A 23,657-nucleotide genomic window follows, 5' to 3' on the forward strand; every position below is an offset into this window, starting at 1 on the left:
TCTTTAACCTTTGTCCAGCTCAACCTCAATGTGATAAGCAACCCTATATATTTATAAAATGACACCGTTTCAGTAGGTTTGACCGTATGGTACTAATGCTTATAATTTCTCAGAAAGCCATCATTTCAAAAGACAAATATTTTTTTTATTTTTTTTATTAATTTCCATTTCTGGTTGAATACAAAAATTCCTCTATGGAATTAATTTGTTATTGCAATAACCATACAGTTTTAGCACAGTTAGTGACATCATCCTATTATACATACAATAAGGGTGGCTGAGTGGTCTAAAGTGCTTACCATTCTGGATCACTGTCGTCTCACCTCTGTCTGTGTGGGTTTGAGTCTTAGGCTCGGCTAACATGGGTATGTGAGACAGTTCGTCAGTAGCTTCTCGTGGGTCAGTGGTTCTTTCCAGGGTTCTTCCTCCACAAGTTATACTGGCCACCATGTATAGCCTATCTTGTGCTGAAAAATGATGTTAAACCCTACAACAGCCACAACAACATAAAATGAGGCAAAGATCTCTGGTATATACTCTGATGAAAATACCCTTTTATCACACTTAGTTCATAACTTTTGTACTAAATCATTAACAAAAAGACAAAAAAAGTATTGGGCTTGGAAAAGATTCTCGTCTTGTTCCCATATTGCAGTTAAAATATCTAATTTGCCCATTTGGTGCTCATATACAGCTTTTCAAAGAAGAATACATATTTTTCAAATTTATTCAGTTTTTCCATCAATACCTTTCTGTACAAGAGAAAGCAATAGTTTGTTCTGTTTTCTGTCAAAATGTCCAGTTGCACTTTTAAGGAATGCATGAGGTGGGGTGGGGCAGGAGATCTAAATCATTGAATGCATACATACATACTACATATATAAATCTGTATATCTACCTATCTGTTTGTAAGTAAGTAACCATTTCTGTTGTTAGTTTCTCCAGCTACAGAGGGACTTGCAGCAGGTTTTGGATGAGAAGGAGGAACTAGAGAGGGAAAAGGATGCTTACAAAATGAAGTATGAAAGGTTGAATCAAGAACTGAACTACATTCTGAAAGGGGATGAGAAGAGAATTCTGGATATTGATGCTCTTGTCATGGAAAACAAGTAAGAATTTTTTAGGGTATTTTATGTTTAATATGTGATATTTGAAAGAAAAAAGTTAATTACCTGATACTTAGCAATATCATATTTTCTGTTGAAGGGGTTAATTGTTTGCAGGTTTCAAATTTTTCAATTAACTGTGAAAGTCATTATGTAAAAAAAGTTAATTTCTATTCCATAAATTTTTACTGTGTTCAGTTTTTATAAAAGAGTTTAGTACAAGACTGCACTTCCCTAAAAATAAAATGAATTCAGTATAACTATCAGTTCAGGAAGAGTACTGACAACAAGGATTTCCAAAATGGCCATATTTTAATCAACTCTAAACCTCTAAATCTTAATCTCTAAACCTCCAAGAGGCCACCAAATCTTGTTATCAATATCTCTCTGAAACAAAAAGCCATATCAGCTTGGGGTTTTCACAAAAAGACTTCTTATCATTTCTTTTTTGGTCCTAAATGAGAATGGTGTTGATGTGACATCCAATAAGGCCAGAATGGTGGCCATTTTCAAAATCTTGTTATAGCTACTTTCTAAAATAAATCATTGTAGTAACATGGTGTTTACACTAAAGACATATGATGTCTAGTTGGTCCTAAATGAAAATGGTGCCATTTTGGCATCTATGGTGGCTTTCTTTTGAAATCTTGTTAATGCCACTTCTCCTGAACAGATTGTCATAGTGACACAGGGTTTTCACTTTTTTAATGATTTCTAGTTGGTCCTATATGAAAATGTTGCCAATTACACCTAGAATATGGCCACTATGTTAAGCATCTTAGAACTCTTACAGATACTTCTTGACCAGTGGTCATATGGGCATGGGATTTTCACTGAAGAACTTCTTATGATGTCTGGTTCTATGATCAGACCTTCAACATGATGGTCATGGCAGCCATGATGAAAATACTGTTATTATTACTTCTCTTTAAGAAATGGTTATATTGACATGTTGTTTTCATGAAATCATGTCTCAGTATATGTAGATGATTATAAATGAAAATAATGTCAAAGTGACCTTTAAAAATTTGACAGATCTTGTAACAGCCACTTGTCAGAATGGGTAGTCAAATTTACACTTTTTTTTTTTTAATGTTCTTCTTTCTTCAATCCCTGGCCGAGTCATACCAAAGACATAAAAATGGTACAAACAGCTGCCTTGCTTGGCATTAAGAGGTTAGTGTTAGGACTGGTCGGCCTGGTGTCAGGATAATGTGACTGGGTGGGACACCATGCTACATGTCCGCGGCATGATGTCCCAGTGCTAGACATCAGTATAAACTGCCACACTGCAGACATCGTAGCAATATAACTGATTTTTTTTAAAAGCTACATTAAAAATCCAAATTACACACACACACACTCTTTCTTCAATATTTACTTATACCTGTGTTGTGTCTGACCTCCCAAATGACTGTCTTGACATCCATTCAGAAAATGTTTATATGGCAACTTCTTCCAAATGGTTGATGGGGTTTACATTAAAATGCTGTAACAATATGTAGCTGGTTCTGAACCAAAAATGGTGCTTATCTGTCCTCCAGTATGGTATCATAGTGTCATTCTGAGAAATCTTGTTATCACTATTCCTTTTGTATGAAAATTGACATTGTCATGGGGTTTTCACTGAAACATTTCTATAAGTATTTGATTGGTTCTGGATAAAAATGTTCAGATATGACCCATAGCTGCCAAGCCTCACGGATTTGGTGTGAATTTCACGACTTTTTCAGCGATTCACGGATTCACACCACAAGCCAAAAATTCACGAATTCTCCAATTCTTAATTATTTTAAATCTTTAATAAAAATAACCGATTTCCCGTTAAGCGCTAGTCATGATATTCGCAGTTGCCGAAATGGTCCAGTACTGCTGGTCAAGATATTAGTAGATCTACAGCCAATTAGTACAGTTGGCCTGGTAGCAAGCATTTTAGCCTATTTTAATCTATATGTATGAGTAGTTTTCCAAATGCTTTTTTTGAGAGAAATGGGGGCCTAGCCGGAATTTATCTCCACACATGCATCACCAACACTGATTTGAGTTACCGTTCAGCATCACATGTAAGATCTTGAAAATGTCTTCGCCACCAAGGAAAAAGAAATGTATTGCTCAAAAAGTGAAGTTTAATTTGGAATATATCAAAAATTGGCAGTGCATTCTGCCATTAAACATGGATATTCATCATGCTTTTTGCACTCAGTGTGCCATCGCATAGACAATGTGAGGGAGCACATTGGTTGTAAAAAAGACGTAGAAGTTGGGAAATATAAGAATTCGTAGATTTCAGCTCTGGAATATTTTAAGCCATCGCCGGAAGACCTGCAAGCTACCAACTCTGAAGTATTATTTGTGAGTTTTCTTGTCGAACACAATCTGCCTTTATCATCTGGAGACCATGCTAAACATTTGTTCTGACAAATGTTCCTGGACTCGAAAATTGCTTCCAAATTTTCTTGTGGAAGAACCAAAAGTGCTGCAGCTCCTGTGCATTCCTCACAGCAACAGTGACAGCGAAAGAGTATTTTGTCTGGTGAGGAGAAATAAGACAGACTTTAGGGCCTCCTTAGCTGCAGAACATTTGTCAGCAATTTTAGTCACCACGATCAACCAGCAGGCAAGAAGTCTGAACTATTTAGAAAAAAAATTTACAATCAAGCAGTTGAGGAAGTTCAAGTCTGCCACAGTATCATGTCTTGATAAATAAATATTTCTGCATATATGTAGTGTTTTAGTTTTATATTGTGATCTTGATATAGTATAGTATTGACGGTCAGAGTGGATGGAGTTATTGTCATGGTATTTTTCACTAATTCATGTCCAGATTCATGACTTTTTACCCCTATTTTCACTAATTGTGAGCCTGGAAGGTTGGCAGCTATGATGACCACTGAATATCTGCACATTTGTGATGGAATTTTGAAAAACAGACCTTTTTGACCTTGGGGCCAAGTCAAAGGTCATCACTTGCCTTTTGTGTTTTGCTGGATTTAGCTGAAGTATTTAATTAGTTCTGGATAAAAATATTTTAGACATGACCACTGAAAGATTTGCACATTTGTGATTGAATTTTAAAAACCAGACCTAATTGGCCTTTGTGCCAAGTCAAAGGTCATTGCTTGCCTTTTGTGTTTTGCTGGGTTTTGCTCAATGTGGCAGCAAACGTCTTATTCCCAGGTTGTCTTCGTGGATTTCCATTACAATGATTTTGTGGTCCAAATGGAGGCTGAACCTTTGACCATTGGACCATCTTTCACAGTCTGCATAATATGAGGTTGCATCTTGAAGGCAGGGAAATAACAGTAGACTTGTTTTTGGGATACCTCTGCAAGTACAACCTCTAGCAATCACATTTGATATGGATATGAACACAGAGGACTGGCAGGAACTTGTCTCTTCTGGTATGCCAGAAGGGTGTGGCCTTCTAAGAAACTATTTACATATCAACATTCTTGAGAGGAAAACCGTTTCAGAAGTTTTTTATTGGTGCCTGGAGTTCTCATTCTGTCCAACAATTCCACTGTGGTGACTTATCTCAAACAGCAAGGTGGAACCAAGTCTCCAGAAATTTGTATTCTTGTTTGGGATTTTCTAAAGTGGTGTCCCGAATGGCAAATCCATGTCCAAGTTCAACATATCCTAGGTTGGCTAATGTATTGGCAGACTCATTGTCCCATTAAAACCAATACAAATATAATGGACTGTTCATCCCATGGTTTTTGCCCAGTAGGTTCCCAATGAGATCAACCTATGATGGACCTATTAGTGACAAGGTAGAGTGCCAAAATCCCAACCTTTGTCTCTCCAGTCTTGGATTCAAATGCAGTAATAATTGATGCTCTTTTCTGTGGATTGAAACATTCCTCCAACACCTCATTTTCCAATGGGGATGCATGAAGCAACAAAGTCAGTGTCTTTTCAGCCTGATTATTCCACTCAAATGTGAAATCTTGGATCAACCTCATCAGTATCACAACAGAATTGCCAAGAATCAAGATGTTCCCTCATCTGCTGTAAGCAGCCGTGATAGCATGTGTTTTATCCCAGCCCAGAGTTATTGAACCTGCATGTCTGGATCTTATTAAAATATGTCCTTATAAACAAACAGTTATCAGAGCAAGTGGTAGAGGATCTGTTGAGTGAAATAGCCAGTCCACCTTAAAGGTGTATGAAGGCAGTGGAATATACTCTCAGTGGAGTGCCCAAGAACACTTTATACCACTGCAGAGGGGCCTTGATGGTCCGAGTAGTCTAAAGCATTCACTTTTACGGATCACTGCCATCTCACCTCTGTCTGTCTGGGGTCAACTCTCCTGGGGTTTTCCTTGCTTCTTCCCCCACCAGTTATACTGGCCACCATATATAGCCTATCTTGTGTTGAAACATAGCATTAAGCCCCGTAACAACAACATAAACATACCATTGTAGACATTCATATCTCCATAGCCAACTTTGACAAGATATAGCACCAATCACGATAAAAACCAGCCATTCCACAGTCACTAGCACACTGCATTGTCATGAAGAGAAGATATCAGACAAATCGAAGAACTATCTGATCTTCTGTTCATTTGGATTTCACCTGTCCAATGACACTGGATCCTTGCCCAAGTAGAAATTATCATGGTACCAACCTTGCGGAACAAGATACCCTTTTGAACTAATCTCAAGAGCTTCATTGGTCCACCTCTCATATAAGTCCTGCTCCCTCACTTCATTGGCAAATGGCAGGCATAATCAGTAAATACCTGTCTTATTGGTGGACCTATCTCTATGCATTTCCAACAGGGTGGGTCAGTATCACTAATGATGCCCCCTGCTATCATTGCCAAAAACAGGCTAGCGTTCATAGGTAATCAGACTTTGATAATAATTCCTGTCTACTCTAAGACATTTCATCTTAAGATCACATTCAGGACCCAGTGCAAGCTCAGAATGTGTACTTAAGGAAGACTGAGCCATTGCATCAAGGGAGATCATGCCTCTTCTTGCCCTTAGAAAGGGAAAGGACAGTATATCAACGCAGACCCTTTTGACCTGGATAAAGTGGGCTATCTGTTCTGCATGTTGGAAATACATACACCAATAAATTAGCTGTTCGTCTTGGCTCGTGAAGTTAGGACAGTTGTTGTAAACATTGCATATGAGTGCAACTGTTTCTCTAACTGTTACTACCTGTGCTGTGTGATGGAGATGAGAGTATACTTCTCCAGTTTTTATCTCAGATATCTTTTATCCTAAAAGGATCAGCACGGTCTGGTGGACCATTACCCATGGTGCAAAAGGCTATCTTTTGAGGTTGTTCGACAGCTTTGTAAGGATGCAGCTTCATGATTTACAATGGATTTGTGGGAGAATAAATTTTTCTCTTTCGAAGCCCCTTCCCTGTTTTTGGACTTGAGATGGTCTCACCTGGGTAAGGGGATGTATCTCCACCTTTTTCCCATTCTTCTAAGGTATCATGATTTTGTTACATATTTGAAGAAGAAACCAACTTTTTCTTATAAAATATGTTTCTTTGGCAATACAACCCAGTCAGAGTTAAAAATATACATACACCTTCCCAGCCTCCCGCCATATAGAGAGCATGCCTTCTGCTTGAGTAGCAGATGGATTTGGTGCCCATCCTAGTATCAAGGGAAGATCATTATCCAGCTGCCACCTGGGTGGGTAGATAACTTTTAGCACTTTAGCTAAAAAGTTTTAATCTGTGAGGGCTGGATTTGCAAGGTAGTAGTAATTCTTATAGGTTATTGTGATCAGGTAAGTATTATTGATGAAACATTTTACTAGAAAAATTGGTTTCTCATAATATCAGAGATAGTTTAAGTGCTCAGCATTTAAAAACTATAAAATTAAATTACCTTGTCTTAGATTCCCGGAAATTCTTTTTAGCCGGTAGAGCCTTGGTCCCTTCAAGGGGATTTTATTTCTAAATAAAAGCCAGTATTTTTTAACCCCAGTGGGCTCTGTGATGTAGAAAAGCCCATATGGGCTCTCCAACATGTCATAAGAGACAGCCAATGGAGGGAGATAAATAATGTTAGTTAGAATGCTGGACTTGACATCTGAAAGGGCATGATTTTCATTCCTACTACAGTCCTACCAGTTTATGTCGACATCCTCAGGCCCGAGGAAATATTGTCGACATAGGCAGATATCGAGATAAGTGGGGGGGGGGCGGGTCTGAAAAAGAAAAATACAAGTTAAATTTGTCAGTGACCTGTCGTCAGTGAGTAGCACTTACACTTTGAGAAAACAATGGAAACTTTGAGTACATGAAGACAAAACCAGTGTGAAATACACTTGTATATTGACAAATTACATTTTGGTTACCTTTATGTAATAAAATCCACAATAAAATATTGCATTGGTCACATCCTGATATGAAAAACATTAACTACTATATTCAAAGTGGATATTCAATGTCAGTATCAGCACATGGTTGCATAGTTGTTATTTACATGCTTCAAGTACACGTACTTAAATTGGCCTAGATTTTGGTCAGTCTGTTCCCATCTTATTGAGGCCACCAAGAAGATGGGGATATTCACAGTGAAATGAAAACATGTCAACAAGTTGGTTTAAACAGTACATGTATTTAGATACAGAAGTCATCGTGAAAAGTATATAAAAGCAAACAAGAGATATGCAGCTGATATGACTAATGAAGGCATAATATTGTATTCATTTACACATGCTAAATAAAGTTAAAAAGGAAACTGTCACAGCACAATAAACTTGTTTTAATCACTGATCACTTTGGAAAATGCAAGAATTGATCAGATTTCATTGCTTTTATTTAAGTCACCTAGAGAGGCCAATTTTATAGGACCAAACAAAAGCCTGTTTTTTTTCCCTCACTGCGACATTAAAGTTTGGCAGCAAGATCAACTAATTGTTGAATAAAGTACAGGTTGGAGATGGCTGCTTGCTGACATAAATGATTAGGCGGGAAAATTGAAGCCTGTCGGCAAGATCAACTAATTGTTGAACGAAGTATGGGTCGGAACTGGCAGCTTGTCAACATAAATGATTAGAAAGCTAAGGATTTGTTCAAGCTGGGACCAACGGCTTCTGTTGATATGTACGTTTAATTTTTATCTTGACGTTGACATAAGCATGACAACTTTGGTAGTAATAGTAGACCAAGGGACCGGGACTTTGCTTTTCTGTCAAAATAGGCGGCTTGTCGATATAAGTGGGTAGGACTGTGTCAGATCAACTCAGGCTGGCTGCCATTTTGTTTCTTTGGACGAGGCACCTTACTCCAGTTGCCTCAGCACAAATAACATTCTTGTGTTGCTGTTCCATAAAACACCAAACCAAACCAAACCATTTCTTTAATATATATTGTATTATGATTCCCCAGATATCTCTCTGAACGCATTAAACAGATGGAAGAAGAGAAATCTATGGCAATGGCTACAGTCTCCAAATACAAGGTATATCCTTTGCTTTCCCATACTTTATTTAATTTAAACTGTGAAATAGAGTAAAGAGTTTAAATTACCTATATATTATTATTGTTCTTTTTTAAGCACATACTGCTGTTTTTAATTTCTTCTCCATTTAGCTTCGGCTACACAATTACTGTAATAAGATGAAATTTCTGGACATCCAAGTAATTTTAAAAGCCAATGAAAACTTAAACATTCAAGTTGGAGCATAAAGTAAGGAATGCTATATCAGGTGCTTGAATAGATTACTGGCAGGCACTGAAACTGCATTGAGTACCCAATTTATCACTTGGAGTGATGGACAGTGTTGTCAGTAGGCAGCAACAAAAACAGCTGACATGCTCTACAACTCATGATTATTCATTGCAATATATGTAAGCACTTGATTTAGACAATTCACATTCTGAATAAAGTAAATGAGCTTGTGTCATAAAAGTTTTTAAACATGTATGTGGGTTATTATGTTTGTTTTCCTTTCTCCATTAAGCTAAACTGGGTTGACATTTTTTCCTGATAAAACATCTCCAACACATAAGTTTTAGCAAGTTCTTCTCATCTTTAATGTTATTCATTGGCAGATTTCCTCTTAATAACCACATTTTGTACATAGTTGGTTAAGTCTTTCTGCCATGAGTAACATTTATAAAAAATGGGGTTCCATATTTAAATTCCAGAACCATTCTGAGCAGTTTGACTATACATATTGTGTGCAAACATTGCCATATTTCAGGTTGTTGAGATTGCTTCAAGCATTTCTGAAGGAAAATATGGATTTTCTTTCAGATCTTCAGAGTTAAGATGCTATGAATAGATTTAAATCATTTTGGTATATCAGAAATGGCTCCAATCAGTAGTTTTTGTGTGTTATTATAATCTGGATCATGTTAACTTTGTAGATAAGTTTTAATGTTTTTTGAGACTTGTTGGTCTTTGATCATTTCATGTTCTTAACCGATTCGGCCCCGATCCCGTCTGTAGGCGTGATGAGGCTGTACCCTACTTCAAAGCCCTGCAGCATCAAGGCCATTTAAGATAGACCAACGTGGATGGTATTAAAAAAAGCAGACAGATATAGCTCTAAAATGATATCAAATAATCTGGAAGTTCTAGTTGCACTACAAAATACAGTTAGAAAAAGCTCATTTTTTGGACCCGTTTTTTTTCCACCCAAAATTCGCTCGAGATCGGAATGCGATTTTGTGTCTGGATTTTAGACCTTTTGGCCTCAGATCTAAGGCATACCGGTCTTAACTGCACACAGACAGGTGAACCTTTGAAAAAGCTAGGATAAGGTGGGCATTTGGAATAAATTGCGGTCTCCATACGAAAATGATGGGTCTATTAAGCAAAAAAAAAAAAAAAAAGAACTCCAACTTTTACCCTTCTGCTCATGCACAAGCAAAATAACCAATGGAAATTGATGTTTCTAACACAACTAGGCATTATTCTCATGGATAATCCGTTGAAAACCTCTGTATTACGATGTATTCAGAAATAGCACCCCAAATCTCGTTCCTACGCACATTTCAGGCAAAAACGACAAAAACCTCTGGGGCCGAATGAGTTAATGGGTGAATTTTCGTGACATCACTAAATCGGAATATTACTTATTTATTTCATCATTTGTGAATCAGTATTGCACATAAGTTACAAAAAGAGCCATTCTTTGACAATTTCTAAGAAATTTCCATAAACTTGATTAACCGATTCGGCCCCGATCCCGTCTGTAGGCGTGATGAGGCTGTACCCTACTTCAAAGCCCTGCAGCATCAAGGCCATTTAAGATAGACCAACGTGGATGGTATTAAAAAAAAGCAGACAGATATAGCTCTAAAATGATATCAAATAATCTGGAAGTTCTAGTTGCACTACAAAATACAGTTAGTAAAAACTCATTTTTTGGACCCGTTTTTTTTTCCACCCAAAATTCGCTCGAGATTGGAATGCGATTTTGTGTCCGGATTTTAGACCTTTTGGCCTCAGATCTAAGGCATACTGGTCTTAACTGCACACAGACAGGTGAACCTTTGCAAAAACTAGGATAAGGTGGGCATTTGGAATAAATTGCGGTCTCCAAACAAAAATGATGGGTCTATTAAGCAAAAAAAAAAAAAAAAAAAGAACTCCAACTTTTACCCTTCTGCTCATGCACAAGCAAAATAACCAATGGAAATTGATGTTTCTAATACAACTAGGCATTATTCTCATGGATAATCCATTGAAAACCTCTGTATTACGATGTATTCAGAAATAGCACCCCAAATCTCGTTCCTACGCACATTTCAGGCAAAAACGACAAAAACCTCTGGGGCCGAATGAGTTAAAGCTTGACTCAGATTAACCAACATGATATCTGCCATGGTTTGTGAACTTACACAGAGTTTACAGAAGTTAATGTGCAATAATTACGTGAGTTAAGGCTGATTCACACTTACCATTAATGGTATTACATGTACATGATAAACAGACTGACAGTGTTTTAAAACAAAAACAAAACACTAAAAATGCAATCAGAATTCTTATTTGTAAAAGGCAATTTCAAAACATTACCACGAAAATGTTCTGTATTGGCAAGCAAAGTTATAATGTAACCTAGTTTGCCTAGACTACTGCCCACAAGCATTGAACTTCCTGGGTGCATCAATGCACAGTCCTGAAAATAAAGTTATTAATTTTGTGGACAAAATATTCTGGAAGATTTACAGCTTTCATTAATGCATGAAGTATCAAGTGAATGAGAAGAGAAATTACTTTTTTAAATATCTGGATATTTTTGTCATTGTTTCATTACAGACCTTGCTTGAAAGGAAGAAAACCAAGGGTTGTATGAAGTTGGGACAGGATCGCAGTGGTGGGATGGTTATGACACAAAAACAAGGTGTGATGTCACTGGACAACAAATTTTTACAAAAGTCATGTTACTGAAATAAAATTAGTCAATTCTTATCAATTTTTATGTGCTGAACACGAATATGACAGTCAAATTGCAAAATTGGCTCTAGTTTTTTTGTAATCTGCAAGAAATTAATGTTTACATAACGAAATGCATTCCAATAGTAAAAGGTCAACTGTAATAGCCTACCTATAAAAAATCAAGTCATTAACTACATCTTAGATTTCTTCGCCTGTCTCTTGTACAGCTGTTCGGGAGCATCTCTGAAGAGTGTCCAGCAGTAGTCAGCCAGCATTGTAGTGGACCATTTTCCCTGGTATCTTTGTTCCATTGTTGCGATATCTTGATGAAAACGTTCGCCGTGTTCATCACTAACAATACCACAGTTGCTAGGAAAGAAATCCAAATGGGAATGAAGGAAGTGAATCTTTAGAGACATATTGCAGCCAAGTTTCTTATACTTCATCAACATGTCTTCTACTAGTTCCTTATAGTTTTCTGCCCTAACATTTCCGAGGAAGTTTGTAGAAACTAGGCGAAAAGCATTCCATGCTTGTTTCGCGTCACCTTCCAGCAAGTTGTTGAACCGGTCATCTTTGAAAAGCTCTCGAATCTGAGGACCCACAAAAACTCCCTCTTTAATCTTTGCTTCGCTGAGTCGAGGGAATTTTTCATGCAGGTATCGGAATGCTGGCAAAGTCCGGTCAATGGCTTTCACGAAGTTCTTCATCAAACCTAGTTTGATGTGAAGGGGTGGTAGCAAGATTTTCTGAGCCTCAACCAGAGCTGGGTGTTGGATATTCTTCTCTCCAATGGCTACATTCTGCCTGTGAGTCCATTCCTTCCTCATGTAGTGCATTTCCCTTGCTCGGCTATCCCACTCGCATAAGAAACACATGTATTTTGTATATCCTTGCTGCAGTCCCATTAAAAGGGCAACTACCTTCAAATCACCACAGAGGTGCCAGCTGTACTTGTTATACTCAATGGAATTCAGTAGCTGCCTTAAGTTATCGTATGTCTCTTTCATGTGGACAGCATACGCTACTGGAATAGATGGAATAATGTTTCCATTGTACAAAAGCACAGCCTTGAGACTCAGTTTCGAAGAGTCCACAAATAGTCTCCATTCTTGTGGGTCATGAGTGATTTTTAAAGCATTCATGAGGCCCTCAATATCGGAACAGAATATCAGATTACTTTCCTTTCTGAAGAAAGGCTCCAATTGCTGGTGGCGCTTTCGATATGCAGTAATTGTGACATCTTCTTCTAGAAGATTCCATTGTTGGAGTCTTGATCCTAGCAATTCTGCCTTGTTCTTTGATAAGTCCAAATCACGAATCAGGTCATTTAGTTCTTCCTGTGTTATTCTGTGTGGGGTTGATGATGCACCACAGTGAAAATCTGGATCACTGCATGCTGATGGACCAGGAGAAGAACAGGTCGACTCACCTTTGTCTTCGTCAGATGAATCAAGAGAATATTCTGCTGGAGGTTCTGGAATAGGAAGTCCCTCACCATGTGGAACTGGTCTCAATGCAGACGGAATGTTTGGGTAGACTATTCTCGACTTCTTTCGCTTCGTTATTCCGCCGGAAAGAGGAGGAACCAAGCAGAAGTAACAGTCATTTAGGTGGTTGCTTGGCTCTCTCCACACCATTGGGACTGCAAACGGCATTGATGACCTTTTGCAATTCAACCACTGTGAAAGCTGTGTTGTACATGTAGCACAGCATATATGCGGAGCCCAAGGCTTGTCTTGGTCACCAACCTTGCATCCGAAGTAAAGATGATATGCCTTCTTCACTTGAGAATTGATACTTTTCTTCTGGTTGGCAAATGTCACTTCCCCACAAATATAGCAAAAATTGTCCGCGGTATTAACACACTTTCGAGGCATTACTGTTCTTTATTGTACGTAAATGGATAAAATAATAAGTTTTATGTAACAGTAGCTTGAACTGTCTCGCACAACGTCTAAAATATTTTAAATGCTGAACCTATCTGATTGGGCTTTATATAGTACACTGCTTACGTCAGCTTCAGCAGCCGCCTGGCATTAGTATAATAGGCCTACACATGTATAGTACACTGCTGACGTCAACTTACTTCAGCAGCCGCATGGCATTAGTATTGCATTGCATCAGAAAATGATGCAATCAACTGTGGATGATGTGAGCATGATGGTATTATGCAATGTTACATCATTATTCCGGATGTTGCTGCAGTCCTACTGGAGAAATTTACACAGTGAAACATAGAAAATGAGGTATATGAATATCTTCAAAACGAGAGCCAATACAAATTTTTCACGGTTATATTCGTGTTCGGCACACCAAAATACTACAGATTAGGGCCTTTTCAAGTCAGTAATGATTTCACTGTTGACCAGTGTGTTCGTTTAAGTTGATTTGATCACATCGTTGTTAGAGTTATATTTCTCATTTAAGAATAACATTCAGATTGATCTTTTAAGAAAAAGAACACCAGTGACTTTATCCACAGCAGATGCTCACAAAAAAGGTTACTCAGAAATTATAGTATTTATACTCCATGACATCAACTGGTGCCAGTTTGCAATTGCCCAATCTTTTCATTAGTAGCCATCTTAAAATCCCTCTACTTTAAAACCTTGTATCATTGTAGCTGTCTACTTTAGCAATTTTTACAAAAATTGTTACATTGCCCCAGATATATTCTTTTGAATCTGGGTTATTTTTTTGTTGAAGAAAATCAAAAGGCTGATAGTTTACATTAATTGACTGCATAGAATACAGTTGAAATTTTAAATATGAAATTTTATATACGACACATGCATGGAATAATAAGCTTCCCATGAACCATCTGTAATAGAAAGTGAAGTTATTAACCTATTTTACAGCGGAGCAACTTCTGGACAATCCTAATTTTACAACAGCCAATGCACAGGCCATGTCTGATCTGCAAGCCTTGGCCAGGTCTCTACTGGACACTGTCAAAGACAAAAACCTGGCACTTTCACATCAGAGGAAGACCAATAAGTAAATCAAGATTTTTGTTAACCATATTTACCAGTGCAAACAGTGTAGACCCAGAGCTGTAGTCTCCTTTAACCAGTCTTATGGCTCTATGATATCTACCCCCTCCCCCATCAAGAGTGTCTAGTAAATTTTGCTTCATTGATCACTGTTACCAATACACATTATTCAAGCGAAATCTTGCTTTGATACTTATGTAGACATATTTCATTCATTCAGAACTTCTGTTGGAAGCTTATAATTATATCATTAAATACCATTCTATTAACAGACACCAATGCAGGGGGTATGTCTTAAGCAGTGAATAAAGCTCAGTACTTACAAGGAACATGATTTCATCTCATAACAACGATATGTTAACTCAACCTTGCCATTCAAATCACTTTTCAGAATATTTTGAGAAAGCCTTGTTTTGAAGTCACTGTTTTTTGTTTTTACAAGAAGCTCTTTTGCCAGAGAACTCAAAGACAGACCTGCCAGCTCTTATGATCTTGCCATAAGTCTTACAGTAATTACCCTTTAAACATGGACTTAACGACATACTTGCAAAAAGTACAGAAAAATGATCGTAGCCGAAAAATCAAGATAATTGGTTCATCCGTGTTTTATTTGGCTCCGGGTTTCATCTTAAAATTAGTGAAATTTGTATTTTGGAACTAGAGTTTGTGCAACTATACTAGTGGTAAACAAAGTCTACGCATACATTACAAACTTTTCAGTTGAACATAATGTTTATCGTCAATGTGTCAAACTTTTAATTACGTTTTCCAACTTTACAATAGCAGTTACTGATATTTTGTTACACCTTACTGAAAACTGGTCAATCTTACGGAAAAAAATCAACTGCCTTACTGACACTGACTCATCAGGGTTGGCAGGCCTGCAAAGAGCCATGTGAGAGGTCTGGATAATTTGAGCAATATTTATTTTGTCGTAAATGTTCATATAAGGTTGTAAAGATAGAATTACAGGATAACAAATTAGTACCACTGCCATCACCACCACCACCCTCCTATATTGTGACAAGATATGTGTTGACACTTTTTACAGTTTCATTCACGTTATGTTCAGCAAAAATCCTATATCTTGGCTGCATTCAATATGAAATGAATCTTGCTTTGTTAGGGCAAAAGGTTCTGCCGAATAGAATCTACAATGTTGCAGAAAACAACACTCCCATAACAATCAAGACTGCGCATATATTTTGTTCAGATTTTAAGTTATTAACAGTGGAGCTCATTCTCAAGAGACAATCTTGGGAATCCCACAATTTGGTTTCTGAGGAAAAGTGGTCCTTTAATAGAGGCACTCTAGCATTATTCAAAGTTCAAAATTTGAATTAAATTTGTAGTCAGTTAAAGCAGGCAATCTCTCAATATATAGGTGGTAATTAGTACATGTTAAAGTGTACTTCATGGAGTAATAAAATCTAATTACATTATAAATTTTCATTTCATTTGTAAATGCTAAATGTGAAATTTTGAATGAGTGTTAGAATATGTAAGAATAATGAAGTACTGAGACCAGTTTTCACTCTCAGAGACTCAGTTCTCTTGGCCATTGGTTTCATTTAGTTGCTTGATCTAAATAAAACCCAGACTAATAGAGCTAACCCAACAAAATTCATTTTCTATTCATGTAACATTCTTCTAACTGAATGAAGCCTTGATTGCTTACAAATTCTATTCAGTCAGGATTTGATATAAATTAACTTGATAATACTTGTAGCATAATATTCTCAGTACATTTTATACGTGTATTTATTTATGCTATGTCTTCTTTCCCCACCAACCACTCCCACCCATTTTATTTGCCCACCTTATGCCTGGCATAATGAGTTACATCATTGTCAATCTATATGTCCAGCAATTTATTAATAATTGCTTCTCCAGCTCTTAACTTTGTAATGGCTGGAGAGATTTTTATGAAACTTTGACGAAGAATATACCATTTATGTAAGTTTGACAAAGTATATAACATGACTAGACAATATAACTGGTACCATAGTTAGAACCGATGCTTCAAATTCAAGTTTGTAGCAATGGAAAATATAATTATGTGACCTTTTCTATATGTAGAGTATAGATTTTCAACCATTGAAGATATTTTAATGAAGCTTTTTCATCTTGTATTAATAAGGATGGTGTGTCTCATACCATAGCCTCAATTTTGAGGTTATGGCAAGAGAAACTGCCATTCTTTGGCTAGTATCCTTATCTGGAGTATAAGTTTTAAACATCTGAAAATATTTTAATGAAATTTTACCTAGTTATATATCATATATAGACATTGTGTTGCATATCATAGTCATGTCACTTCCATCAAGTTCAAGAACATGGCGAGGAAAAATTTAATCCAGTAACTTGACACGTTAGCTGGAGAATTATTTTTGAAGCCCTGAAGATTTTTTAATGGAGCTTTAGCCAGTTGTGATCATGTATCTGGTGTGCTGCATGCCATACCTTTTGCATCAGGGTCAAGGTTACAACAAGGAGAGAGATATTAGCGACCTCTCCATGTAAAACGTTTAAAGGCATTAAGCTATTTTATTTAAACTTTAGCCTTTTTATGTAATTTGACTTGTCATTGTCTGATATATTCAGTTATACCCATATCTCAAGGTCAAAGTCACACCACAGGATAATTGAGTCACTATCCTTTTTGCTTATCCAGGCTGACTCTTTGTAACCCCTGCAGATATTTTGGTGAAACTTTAACCAGATTCACACCTTTTCAAATATTGGTAAATTCCCAAGCTGAAAGGGGGGCCCCGAGTGGCCGAGTGGTCTAAAGCGCTCTCCGTTATGGATCACTGCCATCTCACCTCTGTCTGCGTGGGTTCGAGTCTCGGATTCAGCCAATGTGGGTATGTGAGAAAGCTTGCCAGTCGCTTCTCGTGGGTCGGTGGTTCTTTCTGGGGTTTTCCCAGGTTCTTCCTCCACCATTAATACTGGCTGCCATGTATAGCCTATTGTGTGCTGAAAAATGGCGTTAAACCCTACAACAACAACAACAACCAAGCTGAAAGGTCAAGTTTATTGGTAGGGAAAAGATAATGAGAAAGGTGTATCATGTACCATTTGTGGTTCTCTTGTCTTATCTTTTTCCCACCAATGTAATCAAGATAGGATGTTTTTTTTATTCACATTTTTATTTTATGTGACACTTGATTAGTACAAGAATTAGACAGCAAAAAGCTTCATGATAGGTCTAAATGTTGTAGCTCAAGCATTTCTTGTGCGTTACAAATACTGCTTCATTGTAGCTCACACTCAATATGTTGAACTTGAATATATTTTGTATATTAACTTTGTATTGTTTGAAATTTTCACGCAGAGTTAGGGGTTTCAATGCCAACACATTGATCATGTATTGATTCTCTGTTTTTTTTTCTATCTCCAAACCAGTTATATAGAGATCAGAATCAGCATTGACTTAATATTAAAATTACCTTTCTTATCATAAAAGAAAGACAGTTGTTTCAGTTTCTTTGCATGGAAATCAATTTATACTTTTTGACCAAATTTTATATTGTGCTATGACATTGCTTGATTTTCAGAATTTTGGGCAACCGGGTGGCAGAGTTGGAGAAGAAGATCAAAACCCTAGAGGTTGCAGGATTATGGAATGTTCCATGTAAGTGACTACATGCTATTTAGAAATTATTTCAGTGATTCGAATGTCAGTACAAAATGTCATAATTTTACATCATGTGCCAGTTCTTGTTTGTTAGGAATGTTTTCATGACATGCCTGAATCCAAACAGCATCGACTGATTGGTCTGAGTGACATTGATATTTACTGTTTTGAAACCAAAAACAATAGATTCATATTTCACCCCAAGGGCTGATTCCCTTGTGTGGTGATTTGTACTTAAATTTTATTGGTTTAAGAAGAGAGGGAAAGAAACCAACTAATTTTCTTGTTTGTCTAGAAGGTTGAGACTGTGGATCTTTCGGAAACAAAATCAGTTGTCTTATTTCACATACCAAGTGCATGCCTGCCACAAAGTTTGGTCAGAGATGCATAGTTTTCTGCAAGCATGAAAAATATTTGTATTTGAGAAGTTGCAATAAAAACTGCTTGAATTTTAAACAAGTGGAAAAACTTAATGAAGTTTGCCCAAAATTACTTGAATTTATTGGAGGGAATACAAAATGTTCAAACTGAATAAAATTGTCACTTTTTAAATAGATTTTTTTTGTTATTTATTCATTTTTTTTGTTTAATGAAACCATTGAACAAGGTTTACACAGACCAAACATCCATCTTTTCCATCTATATGCTATATAGACCAAGGAAAGAAACTTGTACCTATTATCTCCCATTTACTGCCGCAAGTTGGCACCAGTTTTAAGTTCTCATTCAGTGCTGTCAACATAGTCATGCAAGACCTTTATGAAATCCTATGTATATCATTGTGATTTTAACCAGTCTGTACAGAAAGTTAGTATACTAGTGCATGGTACGGTTTTTACTACATGTGGTAATCATTTTTGTTACTTTTGACCAATATTTATGTGAACCTTTTTGCAGTTGTATTTATTCTGACTTTGTGCTGTGCCAGTTTAAGTAACAAATATTGCTATTGTGATTAGTGAACACTTTCAGGTGGGTATTTTCAAAATTGTTTTTGACGTTCTTGTCATTTCAGTTAAACAGTGATAACAGATTGCAGTAAATGTCTCACTTGCACTCGATAATTGACTAAAAAGGACTGATGCGTTTTCATATTACTTCCACAGTCTGAGTATGTATTTTACTGATTCTGCTTGCCACTGGCTGAACAAGATACCATTTGAACCATTCTCGAGAACCTCACTGGTTCACCTCTTATATAAGACCTGCTTTCTCATTACATTAGCAGTGGCAAGCAGAATCAGTGAAATACATGCTCTTTCAATGGACCTGAACTACATGCAGTTCCAACAAGCTGGATTAGTACGATGGCCTCTGCTTTCGTTGCTGAAAATAGGCTCCCATTCATGAGTGTCTAATCTGGACACTTCATTATAAGGTTGTCCTTTCCCCATGTGATCTCTGAATTGGTACTTAAAAAGAATCAAGTCACTGCATTGAGGGAGATACCCCTATTTTTACTCTCACAGAGGGAAAGGACAGTGTGTCAGCACAGACACTTTCTTCATGGACAAAGGGGGTTATTTGTTCTGCAAATTAGAAAGTAACCCCACACTAAATGAATTCACTTCACATCTTGACTGATGAAGTTAGGGCAGTTGCCAAAAACATTACATTGGAGCAAAGCTGTTCTCTAACTGTTGTTATCCATGGAAATCTTGGTCCACTTTTCCAGCTTTAATCTCAGAGGTCTTTCATTCTAAAAGGCATGATCTGGTGTTACCTTTAGCCATGGCACAACAAGTTACCTTCTTAGGTCATTCAACAGCTTCATAAAGACGTGGCTTCATAACTTTTGCTGGATTTGTGTGAGGGAGAATTTTTCACTCTCAAAGCCACTTCTCAAAATGTGGAGGCTATTCTCCAAATATCTAGAAGCTATCTCATGTATCTTAGGGGAATGGAGATGGTCTCTTTGGGGTATGGCGATGTATCTTCCACCTTTTACATATTCTTCTAAGATATTATTATCTGGTAACACATTTGGAGAAGGAACCAGTTTTATTTTTCTAGTATAATATGTTTCTTTAATGTTTAATCATAATACATGTACACTCTCACAGTTTCCCCATAGTTACATCCATATATAAAAGGTGCATTGCAATCCAATAGTAACTGAAGCATTCACAGGAATTGATGCTAATCCCCGTCTCAAGGGCAGATCACTATAATTGCCACCTACATGGGCAGATAACCTTTAGCTTTTTAGCTGAAACATTTTAGTCTGAAAGGGCTGAATTTGTGAGGTAGTAGTAGTTCTTCTAAGGTATTATGATTGGGCAAGATTATTGGAGAAACCTATATTCTAGAATAAAACTGTTTTGTCATGGATTGCCATGAAACTTGGTAAATATTGGTCATCACCAGATGTGCATGTTGACAAATCATGTTTCTCCCACAATATTTAATTGTACATTTTGTCTTGTAACAGTGTATTACTCATTTTCCTTTGCACAACTAGTTCTACACTTATTAGCTCTATGTGTTATAGAGCAGAAAAGCTAATGGGTTAGCCATTGTTCCTCCATATGCATATGTTGGCAGAAGCTTGTTGTCACTATTTCTCCTAACTACATTGAAGATTGACTTGTAACTATACACGTACATTCATCCCAAAGTCTAGTTGATCCTAAATTAAATTGGTACCTCTCAGACATCCAATATTGACACCACAGTGGACATTTTGAAAATCTTGATATGGCTACTCCTCCTCCTGAATGAATGGTTGTATCAACATGGGGTTTTCACTAAAAGACTTTTAATGATGTATAGTTGGTCAATATGATATGCAATATGGCCACCATGTAGACATCTTGAAAATCTTGTTACCGATACTTCACCAGAAGGAAAGTTCTTCACTTGGTGGTTTAACTAAAATACTTAAAATGGTGTCTTCTTCATCCCACATGAAATGGTCATAATCTGTCATCCAGCATGGCTGCCATTTTAAAACTCCTCCCACATGGAAAGTCATATTGACATGGGGGTTGCACCAGAAGACTTCTTATGATGTCTAGTTGGTCCTAAAGAAAATTGATGCCACTCTGAATTCCAATATAGCCATCGTAGAGGACATCTTAAAAATCATATCCTACAATACTTAAATAGATGGTCATAATGTGGATTTTACCAAAAGATTTCTTATAATAGCTGGTTGGTCCTTATCGAATAAATCCCTTATCAGAGAGGAATAAGGAGTTCTTGGAAGCAGAATTTTATTTTCACAATATCAACAATATGTTGGAGGACTTAACTGTAATATTTGTCCCCAAGGGAGTCATGGTAGCTCAGTTGCTGGAGCATCAGACTCCTAATCCAAGTGTTGTGCATTTCATACCCACCCAGGCCAGCCCTAGATGACTGCCTCAGTGTATTCTTGGAAAAGGAACTTAGCTTTCATTTCCTTGGCATGATTTGCCCAATAATCTGTACTTTACTGGTTGTTAAAACCAACAAATAAAAACAAACTTGCAGATCTCCCTCACGATATCAGTGTTCATGAGAGCCATGCAGATGGACTGCCTTATAGGTGGGTCACATTATATATGGGTATTTTATACCTAATATTGATACATAAACAAGCTTGCAGATCTCCCTCACTATATTACTGTTAATGGGAGCCATGAATATGGACTTTCTTATAGCTGAGGTCACCTTATATATGGGTATTTTATACATAATATTGATATTTAATCATGAAATAGAATCCATGACCATACCACCTTATGAAAGGGACCACCTTAGATTGGGGTATTTTATACATGATATTGATATTACATAATGAATACCATGCCTGCCCTTAAAAGACACCACCTTATACTGAAGTGTTTTATAATGAGGGAGTACTCACTGAAGTGTTGCACTCAGATAAATCTCATCAAGTAAGACATAGTTCATAAATTAAAACAAATTCAGGGTAGAATTAATTCTGTGAAACTCTTTTTAGTTCCGACATAGTGCTTTACTGGTTGGGATGCTGCCTGTAATAACGAAAATGTACTTGCTTTTCTTTACCTTAAATTAATTTTCTAAATACCCAGAGTGCTTATTACACTGAGTTGAATATGGTACGTTGTGCCATCCAGTACCAAAATTTATGTCAGATCACTTTAATATTTACATTTCAGTACTTTTTATGTTAATATAACAAATTTGTGTCATAAACTGAAAAAGTGAAGTTTACTGAATCATATTCTTAATCAGTCTATTAATTTGGCCACAAGAGTTTTGTAACTGGGTTTATAAATAATACTCAGCTATTTTGAGATTTACGATAAAGATCAGAAACCATAAAGTTGCTTGCACAATTGTTTTCTTTTAAATATAGTGTGATTCATCAGATGATATGGATGCAGTTTTTTAAAAGTAAATAATTTAATCTAAATTATATCAATTCCATCCACCTGTTGATTTTTGTATTGTATGGTACTTCAGCTTGGACTCCATGAAAGCAAAGTCACTTATATGTGTAATGTAATACTTATGATATAATTGCTGGTTTTGACCTAATGAAATAAGATATCTCAAATATTGGGGGAAAATTTGATCATATGGGGCCATCCATTTAGTCGTATGCAAAATTCTGGCAAAGCTTGACCCTTCCCCCCTCTCTGTACACATGCATACTTTTTTACACCACCCCCACCTGCATATATATGTTTGATGGCCCCCCCCCCCCATTCTATTGAACGGCCTATATTTAATGCATGCAGAAACGATCAAGGATTAATAATAGTAACGTGTTTAATAAAGCAGATAGGCCACCGATGTTGAATGTCTGGTTGCATCAAAGAAATGAGCTACGTAACTTTAAAAAGTTTGTCTAATGTCCACTAAAATTCAAACACCGACTGAACCCATTCTAACAGGTTATGTATTAAACCTATTATTATCAAGGTTTCACCCCCATCCCCTTTTTCCTATGTGTACGTACATTATCAGTAGACACACACCCCCCTGATACACAAGCATATGCATTTGGGTTAACCCCCTCAATGCGTATGTACTAAATGGATGGCCCCTAAGTTAGAAAAACATATTTCCCAACAATTTCCATGTTTAGAGTTTTAAAGGATTCAAATCGTTAAAGGTTTTACCTTGATGAGTTGATTTATTATGGAATCATTTATTTGCATGCTGCAATATCACTTCTTTGATGGCAGCTTAAAATTTGTCAGTATCAGCATGTTTGTCTTTGTTCCAGCTCATGTGTCAGCAAGTCTGGTAAGGTTGAGAACTGAATGTGATGAAGCAAAGACCTTAATACCACAACAGATATTGGATTCTAGTGATGTAACTCGGGAAGTGGATGGAAATGTGGAAGTGGAGAGAACTTCTGTCTCTGACAGCACAACGACTAGCTCAACCAATAGTCCTGAACATCACCCAGGTGCCGTGTGCTTGCTTCATTCCTTACTGACTTCTCAATATATGGGGGTTGATTGAAGTATTCTAGAGCAAATGGATTTAAGAGTAAAGATCTTCAGTGTATCTATTATACAAGGCTATAATTTCTTAAATGTATTAAATAAGATTTTGTGTG

The 23,657-nt window shown here is 36.8% G+C and overlaps 1 protein-coding gene across 2 annotated transcripts in view; it reads left to right on the forward strand.

The window, feature by feature from the left end:
• The window catches only part of LOC149795346 (uncharacterized), a 64,291-nt gene that overhangs the window by 35,293 nt on the left and 5,341 nt on the right, over positions 1 to 23,657 (forward strand). For both annotated transcript variants that reach the window (XM_089965120.1, XM_089965121.1), the window contains 6 exons: positions 937 to 1,109; positions 8,479 to 8,551; positions 11,360 to 11,444; positions 14,341 to 14,479; positions 18,036 to 18,112; positions 23,319 to 23,504. In XM_089965120.1, the coding sequence (XP_089821246.1) occupies positions 937 to 1,109; positions 8,479 to 8,551; positions 11,360 to 11,444; positions 14,341 to 14,479; positions 18,036 to 18,112; positions 23,319 to 23,504 (733 nt within the window). The remainder of the gene's footprint in view (positions 1 to 936; positions 1,110 to 8,478; positions 8,552 to 11,359; positions 11,445 to 14,340; positions 14,480 to 18,035; positions 18,113 to 23,318; positions 23,505 to 23,657) is intronic.

The sequence above is a fragment of the Sinohyriopsis cumingii genome, chromosome 7, assembly GCF_028554795.1.
Source record: "Sinohyriopsis cumingii isolate HCF-2022 chromosome 7, ASM2855479v2, whole genome shotgun sequence".
Lineage (NCBI taxonomy): Eukaryota > Metazoa > Mollusca > Bivalvia > Unionida > Unionidae > Sinohyriopsis > Sinohyriopsis cumingii.